At 32.8% G+C, this 18,718-nt stretch overlaps 1 protein-coding gene across 1 annotated transcript; it reads left to right on the top strand.

Moving 5' to 3' along the window:
* Positions 1-180: 180 nt before the first annotated feature.
* LOC133176905 (uncharacterized) lies at positions 181-18,349 on the top strand. The gene is made up of 13 exons (XM_061311963.1): positions 181-350; positions 995-1,077; positions 2,137-2,247; positions 2,844-3,079; positions 3,453-3,597; positions 3,728-3,871; positions 4,020-4,216; positions 9,255-9,372; positions 10,026-10,136; positions 11,327-11,556; positions 14,993-15,137; positions 16,704-16,847; positions 17,294-18,349. The coding sequence occupies exons 1-13, from the start codon at positions 181-183 to the stop codon at positions 17,497-17,499; spliced, it is 2,040 nt and encodes a 679-aa protein (XP_061167947.1). The 3' UTR covers positions 17,500-18,349.
* Positions 18,350-18,718: the final 369 nt, after the last annotated feature.

The following is an 18,718-nucleotide window of genomic DNA, read 5'->3' as shown; positions in this document are numbered from 1 at the left end:
TAGACTTCGTAAAGACACAAAACGTTCCTGAAATTGTAGGTCGGATACGCCTCGGGATAAATATTAAAAAAACCGAAGTAAAGAATCTCAAGTCGGACATTAGGGAACCTGTTTAGATCAAAGGACAAGACACGGGGAAGCTCTTTTCAGATAGTCCAGAAAAATCTGTGGCTCTTCAATATGTCTCATTCAAACTACAGTACCAACCAAACCCAACCTGACAGAAAGAGGTTTCAAAGCAGTCACACAGCGGTCCCAGGGCAGTTCCACAGCATGCAGTCTCAGAGCAGTCCCATAGAGGTTCTAGAGCAGCCTCACAGCGGTTCAAGCAGTCCCAGAAAGCAGTCCCAGTAAGTGGGGTAGTAAATTTAATGGGCGGGGCTTAGTCCTTACTGATATTGCACAGTGTATCTACAATGTCAGTATAATAAAGGCAGTTGAAATTAATGATGCACTTGGGGGGGGGGGGGGGGGAGAAAAGTGTATATACAATACATACATGTATACATGGGGCACATACCGCATATTCACAAAAAATGCAGTGTATAAACAAAGAAAAATAACAAGGAAAGAGACTTTCACACTAAATAATTACATGTAGTATATCAACACCAAATTAAACAAATTTGTTTATTAACTGTGATACATTGATATTGGTTACCGTATAATTTCATAGAAAATTATCATGTGCTAAATAAATTGAATGGCTATTTTTTAGGCCAGAATTTAATGACTAAAAAATACATCTTACGATTATAGAGAAAGACTGATTCCCATATTACTCTGTATAAGGTTTTCATTGATCTTAAATCTTGCAAAAAATATATCAAGAATCTGTTTACAGTTAATGCTTTAAAAACTTTGGCTTATTAGTATATTGTGGTTATTATTTTCGATGACTTGCCGATTTAATTATCCTTAGAATTTTTTTGCAGCGTAAACGATTTCACTATAATATTTCCTGAGCGTTTACATGTACGTGTAAATCACGCAGAGCAGTCCCATATTTTGAGAAAGCAGTCTTTAGGGACTGCTTTCTGGGACTGCTTGGGTGTCAGATTGGGTCTGATTGGTGCTGTAGGTGAAACTGTTCTATAAGTAGTCTTATGTATAGAGGAGAAACATTGAGGACAAAATGTAGCTTGATACCTCCAGGATAGATAATTGAGCCAACTTCTGAGAAGATGTTAAAATAAGATGTCAATATAAAATATCAAACAAAGAACTACATCACAGAACAGGAACAAAAAGACCCAGTGAAATGATAATTAACAGCCAGGGAGTGGAAATGGAATCGGAACATCAGAATTTACACTAATGGTTTAACTTTGCACCAAGAAGGGAGGAGAAAAGTTAGTCAATTAAAAATATGGAGGGTGACTACCGAGCATGAATAGTTACAGCAGGGGTAGCGTAGATGGGCGTCAGCCGGGGAAGACGGAGGTATAGGTGAGGCGGTCATTCAGTAGAAACAATGCTTTATGAGTTACGAATCTGAGGGTTTTATAAATTAATCAAATGTAGAAATAATAATTATATATTTATTTATATTCTGATTGTTGCTATATATGGCAGGCTACACATGGATTCTTTAGAATTTAATGCTAAAGATTATTAATATTCTCTCCCTACAGTCATTGGTCACTTATAGTTAATTATTTATTGTGCACATTTCGATGGCTATTTTTTTTCTTTTTTGTGCAGTGACTAAGAAATAGAGAATTCCATTCAAGGACTCACTCGAATAATATTTGAGTTAAAGAGAAACAAGAGGAGATTCGTTAATTAGATTGTTATTATCGTTATCGGATATTTCTGTTTGTATCTGTACAGCTAACCATACATTTTGGTTTCTTTGTGTGCATTTCACAATAACAAAAATCTGCAAGGTAAGTTAGTTCCTACATTAATTAAACTCATTTATACACATAAGTGTTTTTTTTTTAAAGTTACACTGTATATTTACATTTTATATAATAAGTAGATATCATCTTTAGCAGCCTTTCATAAATCTACATTAATACAACATTCAGTCGTTCAACAAGTATGGAAGTCCAAAAGTGCATCCCGAATTACTGAAATAAACTTACATTCGATTTCTTCTCATAGAGTAATTTTTGTGAATTTTATTTACAGGGTATCAGGAAGGTGAATATTTTGCCATGAGAACAACATTAGAATGTGGAATTATTGTATTTTTGAATTTTGCCGTTTTTGCAGATTCTGAAGAAAAAGACAGTATAACATGTGGGTTTTGTCCATTAATTTACGTTTTTTTCCCTAAAATACTTAATGCATTTATTTTAATTCAAATGATGCATTTGATTTTATGGCCTGCTCCTGTATTTTTTTCTGGAAAAAAAAAGTTATTTTAATTTTTTAACTAACAGATCATTGTTTCTCTGTTTCTTGCGAAGATTCTATTGCCTTGTATGAAGTGGGGAGTGGAGTGATTTTGATCATATTTTTTCTTTGTTTGGTTATTATTTTTAAAAGATGAGAAGACAAAGTTAAGGTTCTTAGACCTCAGATAAGAAAGATAACTATTTACTATCAACTCTTTCGAATTTTGCCACGCATTGTATCCTGAAATTATGGGGGTTTTTTAAAAGTAAAAATTAGTTTTTTTCTGAAAAATTATATATGGATATATATTTTACTATTATTATTAATTACCAATTACTATGGATATTAAGAGTAACGTACGCCAAATTTAGTATGTATGTGAATTTAATAATGAATCTAAAGAAATGGATTTGTAGCTATGTATACGTACGTGTATCATATGTTGTGGATATTAAGAGAAATGTATAACAAATTTAGTATGTATGTGAATTTTACAGACGAATTTGGAAAAGATTGTCCCGTTTTCCTAAGAAAATTAGACGAAAACCTTCAAATTTACGTTCAATACAAAGGGAAATTTGTTCATTGGATGTGCAAATACTTTTCATTTGAAGGAATAGGAATTGAAAGTTTGGACGAATATATAATCTGCGTCAGACCTCAATACTTCAATGATCCGGACTGCGCTGTAACATTGGAGTATAAATCTACTTTCGATGGTGCTACATTAGCGGTAGGTCTCACCTCATTTAAACATGCACAGTCAAAAATTGAACATAAAAAGTAACCATGTTTATAATAGATACATGTATTTGGTTGTCTAAACCCAGATTAGCTGTTATTGTACTTAGTTACGAAATATGTAAAGACACCAGTATATTGACTAAGGATAAAGAAAATTATTCCATATGCATATTTCAAGTTCTTGATAACATTTTTTTTTCAAAAATACCTCTTGAAAATTAAGAGATTAGTCACTTAAAAGCACTTAATTCATTATTTAATTTGACATAAAAATGAAATTACATATACACTATAGAATGTAACAATTTATATACTTTGTTTTTTAAGGATTTTATTTAAAGGATGCCCTCATTATTTTGTAGAATGTGACCTGTTCGAATAATTTCGAAAGAAAATTCTGTGGTGATCGAGATGAATTTCTTTATATATATTTAGAAACACGTGACGAAAAACCAACATCAAACACCAGCTTTAAGCTACTTGTTACAGCTGAAAGGGTATTCAATTGTATGTATTTTTCATTGTTAATTACACATGGAACGAGTAATTTATTATCGGATTGGATTGTTTAAACTTACCTTTACTAGTATTTGCTTCGTCAGTCAAAAGTTAAGATCATATAACATCATTATCATAGATGGAAGTTTTGCCTTGCCCATTCTTGGTGGTGTAATTGGAGGAATCGTTTTAATAGGTGTTCTTACTGCTGTCATCTGTCGAAGGGGGTGTAGGCGGAAAACGACCCAGAGTCAAATACTACGAGCTGTTCAGGGTACCTCAGGTAAGCAAAGGATATAAAACATACGAAAGACTTTTATAATTGAAAATAATAGAGAAAATTGTTTCAAGAAATTCAAAACAGTTTGATTTGTTTTTCATGTCCTTGTCATATAACATACGGTATTGATATATATTTATTCATGTCAAAGGTTCAACAGTCAACCAATGTGTAGAATACAATATTGCGACGTCTACTGAACAATCAGAGTACAGCACTTCACAAAACTACAACCTAAGAGACTTAACGAAGAATGCCAGCACTTGTAATAGTTTTGCGTCCTCAAAGACAGATTGTTTGCAACAAGCAGAAACTAGTTCATTGTCCCCTCCTCCAACCTATGACGAAGTGATTAATAGCTCAGTTAACTCATATTCAGTTCACTCATATTTTGGTGATTGATTTATCACCGTGTAGGCGACATTGGCTACCCAAGGGATAATAAAAAAATGTTTGTGTACATATATTGAATTAAACCTAAGGAATGAATTGTTTTATTACTGAAGCTGTCCTAGGAAATTAGACTTGTTTTTTCCCTTATCATCATTTTGTTTAAATTTTGATTTCCAAAAAAAGTCAATTTTGGAATTTATTTCAGTCTTGGGAAGTGAACAGAATTTCAGAATGAACTTTGGTAGAAATTCGCTCCGTGGTCGGAAGGTCGTGTGTTCGAATCAGGCCAGCGATTGACCCAGGTCGATAAATAGGTAGCAACTGCTCCTTCGCCAAGCGTTCGGCACTTTGAAGTAAAACTTGTGGGTCCTTAGGATGAGACCTTAAAAACCGAGGTCCCGTGTCACGGTAGGTGCTGGCACGACAAAGAACCCTCACTGCTCAATGGCCCTAAGTGCTGATTAAAGGTCTAAATTTGAAACCATTCACCAGTATATGGTGACGTCTAGCTCTATATGAGTGAAAAAAATCTCGAACAAGACGTAAAACAACATAAAAACAAAAAGACAATATATTTAAAGTAATGTATTTAAATGCATAACTATTACATTTAGCGTACCCCCAAGACTGCATTGTAATTGCTTGAAAACTGAAACCATTTTCTGTGAACAAATTGTATTGCTTACATGTTGCGCCTCACCATGAATCCATACGTACTGATATTGATCTTTCCGAGAAATTGAGTTTCTGGAAATATTCCAAGCAAAAAAGATGGCATTGACAGACCTACAGATGTAGTGTTCTGGCGAGAGGATGCACCTCTATTAGATTGTTTTTAAGCTGCGGCATTTTCTTTGAAGGTTTCAGGACAAGTGATGGTTTCACAAATATTCTCAAGATGGAGGAATGTGCCCAACAGGGTGCAGCTAGGAGGGCTGCAGCTTTGTCCATCAGGATTTTTGACATACCCAGTGGATAATGCATAATGGAAGAAAAGCTTACAACGTGCAAAGACGGATTAGTCCACTTGCTGTGGCCTTCAACTCGACATATCGATATATCGACGACTTATTATCAATTAACAATTATAGGTACTTCCATTCATATGTCGACTCGATATATCCCAGTGAGCTTGAAATAAAAGATAGCACAGAGTCTAACACATCTGTTTTATATTTAGTTTTTTTTTTTTTTTTTTTTTTTTTTTTTTTTTTTTTTTTTTTTTTTGCTAGAAAAAGACGTTAATGGCAACGTTAAAACAAAGCTTTATGATAAACGCGATGACTTCAACTTTTCAATCGTCCATTTCCCTTACTCATGTAGCAATATACCCTTATCACCTGCATATGGGGTTTATGTCTCTCAGTTGATTCCATACGCAAGGGCATGCTCTACGTATGAGCAAGTTCTTAAACGAGGCAAGCTATTGACAAACAAGTTGATGAAACAGGGATATCAACAGTCTCGTTTGAAGTCATCATTTGGCAAGTTTTATGGTCGATACAATGACCTTGTCAGCACATACAACCTATCATTGAGTCAAATGCTGACTGACGTTTTTCATACTAATTGATAGTCCATTATTGAAACACTGAACTGTCTACAGATTTTTCCGTTTTTTTTTTTTTTTTTTTTTTTTTTTTTTTTTTTTTTTGGGATCATGACAAGGAGCACAAGGTGAACGGTAAGCAGGGAATGCTCACTCTTCCATGGCACCTGATCCAACCTTGAATTTTGAGGTCCGTGTTTGCTCTGCTCGAAATTTGTATTGTTTCATTGGACTTTTGAGATTGAATACTGTTCGTTATCTTCGTTAATTAAATAATCCAAGAGATGCCCCAGGCACATTTCCCCAACCACAAAAAATTTAATTGCGTTTTAAGTCAAGGCGCGATTTTGAAATAAAACCAAGTTATACATGTATGTCATATAAGTTATACGTTTAGTTTTAGAAGGGTTTTTTTTAATAAACATTCACTCTCGTCTCAAACCTCAGTGAGACCTTTTTTTCTATCAATCACTACACTTTAAGCACTTGGTAAGTGAGCAGCTGCTAACCACATGTATTTGTCTTTGCATAAAAGTCGATATCTAGCAAACTTGACATTTATATGCATTGACTTTGTAATACCCATACTGTCAACGTAAGAAATTATAACATGAAATTTTCACACGTTTATTGTACAGGGTGTTTCATAATAACTGGTCCCTAATAGAAGCTGGTATAAAATAACAACAGACTGATTTAGTAAGAATGTTGTAATAAATTCAGAAAATTCAAGTCAATACTTCTTCTTTTTGAGGGGGGGGGGTGTTCCGGTAATTACATTCAAAGCTTCTCTTTCACCATTGTTTTAATTTTCTTTAAAAAGTAGTTTATTTTACAGGATGTTTTCAAGATGATGTTCTCTTTTTGACAAAACAAGCTTTACACAATGTCTGAAATGTGGCATAAATGACAAGATCGAGTTATTCCTCTCATTCCATGCTTGATGGCCAATTAAAGATCGGTCAATGTTTATGGAGCAGGTTGGTTCACATGATTCTTCAGGTAACCCCAAAGGAAAAAATCAAAGGGGTTCAAATCTGGAGAATGACGAGGCCACTCATTGTTTGTTTTGAAAGAGATAAAATGGTTGCCGAATGTTTCTTCTAACCAGTTAATCACTTGTAAGGCAGTGTGAGGATAGCACCATCTTGTTGAAACCACACATCATTGACATAAAAGCCTTTTAAAGCAAAATTCTGAACAAACTTTCTGCTGAGTAAATTAAGGTATAGGTCACTATTGACAGTCTGAACGTCACCATTTATGTCCTCAAAGAAATACGGACCTATGAGACCAGAGGCACTGAGAGCTCCCAGACTATAAATTTCTCCCCATCCATTGGTTTCTCAATGCAAAATTAAGCTTTTCTATTCCCCAGAAGTACCAAATCCTCTTATTCACGGCAGCGAGTTTCCTCTGAAAACCAAAGTCTGTCAACAATATCTGAGTGTTCCTGTATCCATCTTCCGAACTGAAGTCTGCTTGCGATGTCCGTTTGTTTAAAATGCTGCATGATAGATACCGTATTAAAATTAGGTGTTAATTTTATATCAAAATGAAGCATTCCGTTGATACTGGTTTTAATTTGCTGACGCTGTGGTTTAACTAGTCGGTCACTTTCCGCACTGACATTTGAGGAGTTTCTTCAATCGCCTTTTTAACTTCTTCAATAGAGTGCATAGGTTTCCTTGCAGATTATGGTCTTCCGGTGTTCCTTTTTTTTCTTCCATCCTCTGTGGACCCTGTGCTCCCAAATCTCTCTAATAGACATTGAATCTGTTTCTTATTTTTTCGTGGTGTGGATACCTTTTTTGCATTATTCTTATGACAGTTACTGGTGAATGATTTTCAACACTTTGTTCTTTGGACAGAGACATTCTAAAATGTCATTGTAGTATTATGATTTCATTGTGTTAAAAATAGTTCCTGACTTTCTTTAAATGTAAAACATTCTTTTTTAAATAAATTTTTTAGTTTTTAAAACACATGTATGTAAAAAATTAGAGATCTTACAGGTAATTGTAATTGGGACAGATATTATGAAATACCCTGAACAAATGATTATAAAAAAAAAAAAACTTTGTATTCGTATTAAAACTAGCCCTGCATATAATTCGAAATAATTTATGTTAGCTATGTTCTGTTTTGCATGATGGCCCTGACACTACGTTTTATTTGTATTTGACAAAAAATCATGAAGTGTCCTATTTTTACATGTTTTTCCACATCTGCTCTTCCGCCATATTTCAAAGTATATCGAATAAATTTTGACTTGTTTTCAAAGAAAATCTAATTAAACATTAAAATTTCTTAGGATGAAATTATTAAATTCAATTAACTGAAAGGTGACTGAAACTTTACAGAAAGGTACTTCATATCATTACGCTACTGAAGAAAAGCAACGGAAAATCACGATTAATGAAGCTTAATCTATTCGAAGCGGTCACCATTTTCGTAATGATAAATCTTCGTAGATGCCAATATATTCATATAACTCAAGAATTCCAAATCTAGAGCTGTAGGCAGATATCTAGCAAGGGAGTGTGGGGAGAGTCTAGGAGGGTTACTGCTCCTCGTTAACATGGGAATATGTAGGGAAAATCTTTAAAAATCGTCTTTTAAAAGCTAATTGTCATATGACTCACCTTCGGTCTTATTTCGGTCCGGACCATTTTTTTTTATACGAGTCGGACCTTTTCTTCTAAAATGCTGACCTTATATGTTATAAGCCTAGGGTATATAACCTTTACATATATATCCTATATAAATCTATATATCCTGTTGATTTAGGAATGACTCTAATTCTTGGCCAAATTATTCGAGTATAACCTGGTTTGGGTCAGTTACGCTTTATAATCCACGAAGCGGATTATAAAACAGCGTAAGCTGACCCAAACCAGGTTATACTCGAATAATTTGGCCAAGAATTAGAGTCATTCCTTATAATTTAATCTTAAAATCATTAAATAACTATGGGTGTAAATTTTCGTTGCTTTTTATTAGTTCAAATTTGCCGCTCAATAATACAACCGTAGTAACGGAATTAACGGAAGTGATGGGAAGCGAGGGGAGGTAAAAAATGATACATAGGCCTAGCAGCCTTGTTGTTTGTTTACATGTGGTAAGATCGAATTATTGTTTGAAGTTAAAGATACATTTATCAAATCTGGTATTATCCATGAATCCCGAGGACTGGAAATGAGAGGACTGTATGGATACAGATGATTCAGCTGGTTGTGAGGGGGGTGTATCCCCATACCAAACCAGGTTACACAGAAATAATTTGTGTTCCTTTTTGGATATTAACCAATTAGAGGCTAGAATACAAACGAAATTAAATTATTTGATAATATTGATGCTAATGTATAAACGTTTACTCATATCAGAGACTTTACATGTATTTATGTCTCTGCTATTTCTTTTCTGACTGCCTCTTTACAAAAGAAAATGTTATCGTTGTATTTTCACGTTTTATTGCATGCATGGCCACCCGTACTTTGCATCAACGTAACTGGTGCTTATAAATTATTGCGTTTGTTTACATTTCGAAATAAGGTGGAAGGTAAGTTATGTGATCATTTCTTTTTACCCTAATAATCGGCGTCCTTTTTATTACGTTCTTATCACGTCGAATCTATTAAAAGAATATTCACAATATTCAGAATTTCAATAAAATCACAAGACGAAAATTTTAACAAAAGGTCGATCTCAAACACCCGGAAATGTACTTTACGAACCACCGGTCGCCGAGTATATACATGGATTTTCTGTGTTTAGTTTCCATAAGATATGATGACATTTCGCACGAGTGTAATATTTATTATAATATATTATACAATACACCGTACATATGACTGTCAGTGCTGGGATTTCTAAGTAAGGAATTCCAGACTAATCACATTTCCATGAAAAAAAGAGAGTTTTATTTTCTTTCTAGAAAACATTTATTATTTAGTACCCTTAACGTTTCACATTTTCTATTCACTTTAATTTTAATAGTCTTTGTTATTTAACTTAAGGATAAGGACTATGTTTCTAAAATCATTCAACGTATGAAAACATACTGCATATACATGTATCAGAATATTTCATGCATGAGAAGCATCAAACAGGATAGTAGTTAGAGTCAGTTACGTGAGTATACTATAAGTATGTATTTACCTGTAGATATGAGTCCTAGGTCGGAATTGATCCAGCAAAATTAATTTCTTTCAGGAAGACGTGCCGGTGGTTATCATTTCGTTGAGAAAATGTTAATCGGATGTACGATTTTCTTTGTGTCGTACTTCACTAGTCAATTAGCAGAAGGAATAGAGACTCAAGAATGTAAGTTTTCTCTGTACAGTTATATTTCCGTATCTCTTTCATTGATATCTTAAAATACCATGGCTATGCCAAAGTGAGATGGAAGTCCCAATTAATTTTACTTTCATGTACATGTATTCTAACCTATAGATTATATGCATGAATCTTTAGATATCTTAAAGTATTTTTCTCGGTCCCATCCAGTTCCCTCATGAAACAGTCCGGGGGCTTAGACAAAGGCACAGATTCAGCTTCCAAAAACCTGTGACTGCAGTAAACCTGCTTCTGTGTAAACCGGGCGATAAAAAAAATTGTCTAGGCACGGACAAGGCATGCCAGAAAGCCGTGCTAGTTTCCTTGTGTCATTCTCCGTATATGGAGACAAGGATTTGGGAAACCCGTGTCAAATGGCTATGTGACATACTAAGGGATGTTAAGAAAGTTTGTTTCATAATTAATAAAATATTTTTGAAAATTCCAAAGTAGTGTTAAACTGAAGAGATAAATTTTACAGTCTGACAAAATCCATAAGGAAAATATATAAAAACATCTTTAAAACATCCAAATGACAGAACTGCTGGTGATTTTGTATGAAAATTTTGGATAATTTACTATTGTTTCTTCATAGCCTATCTTGCATCATACAAAACTGATGAACTTAGATAAAAGAAAGATTAGTCACTTTTTAAAAGAATGGGTTTGTCATATTGGAATTCCATACTGACTTCATAAATTTTGCATAGGCATTTGAAAGGATATTATGACCTGTGTGCTTAAGATATTTCACAAATATGCTGCATCCCTGAGATTTCTGCACAGACATCATCTGTTTCAATACCTCCCCCCCCCCCTTTCGTTTCAACAAAACACAGCTAAAGCCTAATCAGTAGCAAGAATGGACTCTGTGAACATATTAAACATCTTCTCATTGTATGAAAGGGTTTTTTTTTTTTTTTTGCTTTAATTTTTTATAGCTACATTTTTATTGTTGATTTAAAACTATTATTTTTGTTTTCATTTTGCCCTACTGAAGTATATTTCTCCTGTCTTGCAATAAAAATATTTTTTCGCACATTTTGAAAGATGTTAATAAATAGAACTTAAATTTTATGAACAATGACAGTTTACAATAACATTTTACACAAGTTAAAAGACCTTTAACGTCTTCACATCGAAACAATGTAATTAACAATTATTTTTGTTTTAAAAAGATAATTTTGGAGAGGACTGCTCCACTTTGCAAGAAGTTAACGAGGATCGCCAAATACACCTTGATTACGAAGGGCAAAGAGTTAGATCGTGTTATTACATGTCCTTTGAGGGACAAGGAGAGGACATCAGTGATGAATATCAAGTCTGTGTTACACCAAAGTGGTTCCGTGACCCAGACTGCAGTGTTGAAATAATTTTTAGGTCTGGTTATATGGGCAAAAAATTAAAGGTACATGCATATATAATACTTAGTTTTGCTATTATATTTAGTTTACTTCCGCTCTTTTGGGTCAAAGTCAAGAAAGCACTAATCTTGCAAAATTTTCGGTGCATGCATTTAGCATTAAGCTAGTGGTAATCTTATGATTCGAACAATCAGTCTTCACATTTTAGAGAAATTATTATTAGAGAGATTTAGAGATATTAAGCTATTTGAAAAGTGCTGCGATCCTGGTGAAATCTTAAAAATGAATTAATTATTTCTATGTTTAATGCAGTAACGAGTTGACCAGTAAAAAAAAAAATCAGCATGCATCCATACAAATATAATTTTAACAAAGAAATATTATAATCTGTTTAGGATCGCAGCACTTTTCACAAACTACATGTATAATAGGTGTTGAAATATTAATAAACTTAAGTTTTAAATTTAACTTTGCAATGCCCTTACACTAGTGAAATTCATCAGTGACCTCAATAATGCAAGTATATATGCTAAAATCACGTGACTGCCACATCACGTGACAAGTCTCAATAGAAAATCTAATCGTCATCAATATGTAGTTCATAACCATAAATACATGTGTCCGGTATTAGTAAAGTACTAAAAAGAATCGCTATCCTGATTAAGTATGTATTTTTATCACAAAAAAATGACCGATATTCCCATTAGGCACCTTAACTCTACTGCGAAGGGGGGGGGGGGGGGGGGTCAAAAGGACTGAAATTCGTATATTCAAATATATAGGAAGAATCTTGAAAACCTTTTGAAAAGAAATTCTCATGAATCACAGTACCAGAAAAGATAAAGCTTGGTTGGAGCTTCCTTAGGAAGTGTAAATTCTTTGGATTGTTCGAATGTCCCCCGCGAGTAAAATTGGACTACAATAGGGGATGAAAGATGGACATTGAAATATATAAGAAAAATCTTTAAAAATCTTCTAATATAAAGAACAGCTTGACTAGAAAAGATGAAACTTATCTTAAAGCTTCCTGATATATTGCATTTCAAAGTTGTTCAAATCATGACCCCAGGGGTTAGGGTGGGCCACAATAGGGCATAAGTTTTACATTGAATATTTCAGAAAAATCTATAAAAATCTTCTTCTCAAGAACCACTTGACGAGGAAAAAAACTTATACGTGAAAGTTTCTTGTGTAGATTCAAGAATCCCAAGGGTAGGATGGGACAAAATAAGAGATCAGAAATTTACATTGAAATATATAAGACAATTTTCTCAAGAACCACTCGACCAGAAAAGAGGAAATTTATGTGAAGGCTTTTTACATATAGTGTAGATTCCAAACTGTTCAATGTGTAGCCCACTGCGCCACGTGGGCGACAGCAATTAAAGACTGATGAAATTTTGGTAACTGAGGAGATATGGTATTTATCGTCTGCTCTAGAGTCGCAGAGTAAGGAGTTGATCCTTACGTCGCGGGTTCGAATCCCACTGCGGGACATGGAGACCGGTCCTTCGGATGAGACCGTATAACCCGAGGTCCCGTGTCGCAGTAGATGCTTGCACGAAAAAGATCCCTCACGGCTCAATGGCCCTGAGTTCCGAGTATAGGTCAAAATTTGTAGCCCTCCACCGGCAAGTGATGGCGTCTCCATACGAATGAAAAAACAACTAATCAATCAATCTTAGTTGCTTCATTCAGGTCTTTAAATGGTGCAAAGAGGGTATACAAGCAATAAACGTATAATTATTTTCTCCGTCTCCAAAGTTTTATTCTGTACTCGTGTCATAGCATTTATACGACAGTGCAGCTCTAAAATCTCGACAGTACCAACATATATAATTAATAAATTAATTAATTGATTGATTCATCATTAATGCCGAGTCGGCAATATTTCAGCCATATTTCGGAGGTCGTACATATATGATAATAAACTGAAAATTATGGAGTGTTTAAAAAATAAGAAATAAACACAAGTCCAACCTATCGATAAAACCAACAAAAAACAAAGAAAGTTATAGCCATTTTAGGTTTAAACCAATCAAAATGCAACGTATGTAAATGTGTATGTTTTCAAGAATTCCTGCAATAATCATGCTGTTAAACATTGTAGTATACACAAATATTTTAAAATGTAAAAGTATTTTGTCAAAATATATAACAGGTATTGAGATTTTTTTATCATACAATTAGAGCGTAGCACATATGCGTGCTAAATCACATACATGTATGTTATATTTCCTACACACCTAAAATAATTTTATGTTTATTTTCTGAGTTTCAAAGCATTTCGAAGATATATGATTGTTACATGTATATCTATTTCAATTGTATCAATCATACCATTCACTGCACTCGCATGTAAATTTTTAAAATGACGAAAAATAAAACCTTATATCGTTTTAAAGATAAAACCCTAGAAATTACCTTAAAAAGTATGGATTTATCAGCTGTAAAATAAATTACATATTAAGCATTCTGATAAGATCCTCTATTATCCCTACTAATATTACAAAAATATTTAAAAGCAAAAAGTTGAAAAAATGGATTTTTGAAATTCACCTCTTGTAGCGGCAGGAAGAGCCGATGGCATACAAAAATTAGCTTCCAAGCAAGTCTACATCACGATCCATTATCCATGAACGTTTGGCATTGATATCTTTAGTCTTTTTTGAGGTTTTCGCTGGGCAAAATTTCATTTTGATATCAGGAAATGATCCATGAAATATGTGGAGATAACGTACAGTATTCGAGCTCAAAAGTCCATTAAAATTACAAAATAAGAGCAGAGCAAACAAGAACCTCTAAGACATCAGAGGTGGGATCAGGTGCCATGGAGGAGTGAGCATCCCCTGCCGACAGGTCACACCCTCCGTGTGCTCCTTGTCATGATCGGGAAATAACGGAAAAATCCGTCGACAATTCAGTGTGTAAATAACGGCCTAACAATTAGTATGAAAAACGTCAGTCAGCATTTGACTTAATGATAGATTGTATTTTCTGACAAGGTCACTGTATCGACCATAGAACTTACGAAATTATGACTTTAAACGAGACTGCTGATATTCTTGTTTCATCAACTTGTTTGTCAATAACTTACCCCGTTTTAAAAATTGTTCATACGTAGAGGATGCTCTGGCGTATCGAATCAACTGAGAGATATAAACCTCGTATGTAGGTGATAAGGGTATATTGCTTCATAAGTAAGGGAAGTTGACGCGATTGAAAAGTTAAATTAAGTCGTCACGTTTATCTCGGCATCGGATGTGATTTGAAATTTGCTCTTGGATAAAATTGCTGCAGCCTAACTACGACTCTGCAAATTTCGTCCCAATCCAGCCTATTGTCTCCGACAAATCCCTTGCACAAAATTAGAAATTAAAAAATAAAAAAATAAATGAATTATAATAAACAGTAGAATCACTATAAGGTATTGCCTAAGGCGGATGACCTTAATAATAATAAACATTTTCTCTTTTGCAGAGTTTTACTTGCACAAATTCTTATGAACCAAAATTCTGCGCAGACAATGGTGATTCGCTTTATGTCTACTTTGATACACGTACTGGGAAATCAACATCTAATGTCAGTTTCAGATTTCTTATAACTGCTACAAAGGTTCTTGATTGTAAGTATTACATACTGTACGGAGAGAGAGAGAGAATAATGCATGGCAAAATCTGTATCGTATCCCAGAGGGCTGATATAGGTTGAGGGTTGTGAGATATAGATTTTCACATGTACTGTTTTTATTATACATGCATATTTGAAAAATAATGTCCCTAATCTGAATAGATCTGATCAAATAATTATTTAATTTTAATCATTGAACACGCATTCTTCTCGCCGTTTCTCGTCATTTTATCGATGGCGACAATGCATTATAAGGGTTAACGGAAGGCTAAAAATTAAAATAATTACAACTTTATATTCAATAAGATAAAATTACAATATCAATTGTAAAAGATCAAAGTTCCTCTGCATGTGTTAAAAAGGATTATTATACAGGGTGTGTGATAAAGGGAACATATCTTTGTTCATATCATGGTTGCAAAATTCCTGTATAACAAATAAATAATTCATATTGTATAAAACACAAATACTGTAGATCACCAAATTTTCGCAAGATCCTATTTTCGCGAGATATATACTTGGTACTTTCATCACGAATTCTTATTATTTTTGTATATAATCTATGCTAATAAAATTATACGCGAATATTTCGCGTCTCGTGGAATTACGCGAAAATGAAGTTCAAATAATTTAAAAAAAAGTAAAAAGTGATCTACAGTAATCAAAAACAATTTTGAATATCCTTATAACATGTATAATGATAGTTCAGTAGTAAATATACCTCTACAGGTAACTAAATGAATCTTTTCAGTCATTCTGACACTTTAGATTTTTTGGGCTCCAGTCTTTGGCACCCTTTCTCAGCTCTTCCAAGTCTCTTTTTATTAACATAATTTGGATTTCCAGCGTTTCGGCTTGAGCGTCACTGAAGAGACATAATTTGTCGAAATGCGCTTCTGGCGCATCAAAATTGGTACCTTATATGATTTACATTGAAATCATTTGAAACTGAAAGATTCAGTTTAATTTTGACTTTACAAATTACTAAAATATATTCTACAGAATCTACCGGGTAGTTAGTTTTTTTCATATTTTGAAAAAGAAAAAACAAACAAGAAATTTGTAATAACAAAACTTCTTAATATTACAACACTTTACCAAGTAGTAATTTATAATAAGTCCATAGTATAATTTGTTGTTTTAAATTGATAACTTGTTAAAGTAACAATTTGTTGAAGTAAATGTTTGTTGAAGTAAATGTAACGAAACATCAGTACAAAAAAATATATATCCATAATATTCGTATGTCATTAAACGCAGTAATGTAAAAAATTCAGAATGCATATACATGTAAATATATATATATATATATATATATATATATATATATATATATATATATATATATATATATATATATATATATATATATATATATATATATATATATATATATACGGTATATATATATATAATACTGCTGATCTGCTGACTCAGCGTAAATATTTTTATGGATGTACATGTTGAATTATATGTTATGTTCAAAAAGTGCCTCATTTAAAATGTTTTTTTTTTTTTAAAAAAAAAATAAACTATACCATTAGTTTAATTTGTTTTCCAGACAGTAATTTAGTTTGGGCCATTATTGGAGGTGTGATCGGGGGCATCGTGTTTGTCACGTTGCTTACTGCTCTGTTTTGCTGGTGTGTCTGTAAACGAAAACCAGCAACGGGTCAAGTTCTCCGTTCAGCTGGACAAGTTACAAGTAGGCATGAATTAATAAACATTAGCCCTTTCTTATTTTTCATCAGAGTGCAGTTGATGAGGTCATTTGGCATCTGAATTTGTTTAATTCTAAAGCTTTTAGATAATTCTCTCTATAAACGCTTAATTGGGGGATGCTGCTGGGAGATCTGATCAAAATGACAGACATAGGTTCAATACTTTTTTTATTCATTTTTTGAAACTAGTATTGAAAACTAATGTTTAAAGAAAGATTTTTAAAATTGACAAATCGTGAAGTTTATCTAATAAATCTAATTAACTTTATGACCTTTTACTTCCATTCTGATGATATATTTATTTTGGAAAGCGAACTCACCCATTCAATTGTCCTATTTTATGTCATTTAAATAAATTTAAAACAGAAATTAAGCTATACAATAACTAGACAAAATTAATCTTTAATATTTATTTCTTTTATCCACCCAGCTATAACTCAGCCTGCCTATCCCTATGCCAATTATTCTGCACAACCAACCGGAAACATTGCTCCTTTCCCGGCGCCCAACTATTCAACACAATATTCGACAGGTTATGGTACACAACCTCCAGTTCAATCTCCGCAGACTGTCGAATGGCAGCAAACCCAAAAACAAGCATCTGCTCCTCCACCACCAAGTTACGACGAGTTATAAACAAGATTGAATGCTTGAATCGGTGATTAAGAAATCCAAAGGCATATACAGGTTTATGTAAATTACAAGATCATGTCATATAAATAAGTTTACCTTATTTAAAAATAACGTAGTATTGTAGCTTTTTATTCATGTACTGATCTGATAGATTTGCAATGAAACAATTTGATCATGGTGTTATCTTTTAATTATCAAGCATTGCCTTTTTTCATTTTATATACATAAATGTGTTGTTTAAGCAAATCGTAGAGCACAGGGAGACACATGTAATGTCTTTAGGATAAATGTTCTTCATGCAGTTTTAAAAAATGTGTCATACCATCCAACTGTTTGTTTTATATTTATATTATCAAAAGAATTTTTGTTTGATTACTTGAAGTCTACACTCATTTCTTGTACTTCTCCACATATATTACATTTGCAAATTAAAATATAATCATGTATGCAGTACATGAGCTGCTTTACGTAGACAAATCTATTGCACGTGGAGAGATTTTGTATTCATTTTATTTCCTTTTTAATTATTTTTTAAATGAAAAAATCATTTATTTGGTATCAATCATCACTAACAATATACTCATCAGTGAAAAGGGGAACAAAAAGGAATTGTTTGTATGGATGACACAATAATATTGAATACCAAACAACTCCTGAATTTTTTTTTAAGTTTTAAGCATTTTTAAATTAATGATCTGAAAAACTTTACGTTTTATGAAGAGTAATCTTTTGGATAAAAAATAATTGCAATATAAAGAATATTAATAGATACTCTTATTTACCTTTTACCAATGATTATTTTTTTTTCTATTTTTTATTGAATTGTTTAAATTGTATTATGTTTATGAATAAAGAGATGAAATTATGGTTGCATAATTGTGATGTATATTGCCTTGCTTCATTATTTGGAAACATATAACAAAAATAACAATTTATACTTTACTATTGTTAGCTATAGTATACTAGTACCATTATAATCAAATGATTTTCTGTAGAAAATCAATGTATAAAAGTTTTTACTTTTAGAATATCAGAGATTTATCGAAATTAAATGTTCTACTGAATTCTAATAGTTACAGTATATACGGATCTTTCATAAAATATGTGGATTTGTTGTGACTTTTTTTTTCTAATGTCATATTATAATCAAAAAATTTGGAAGACAAATTTTTTACAACAAATAATTTCGATTAAAAAGAAATGAATAAATTATAATATTTAT

Source organism: Saccostrea echinata, unplaced genomic scaffold (genome assembly GCF_033153115.1).
Source record: "Saccostrea echinata isolate AGI-Se365-2 ecotype Australia unplaced genomic scaffold, CSIRO_AGI_Sech_v1 ptg000084l, whole genome shotgun sequence".
Lineage (NCBI taxonomy): Eukaryota > Metazoa > Mollusca > Bivalvia > Ostreida > Ostreidae > Saccostrea > Saccostrea echinata.
This window is presented reverse-complemented; position numbering and strand designations above follow the sequence as displayed.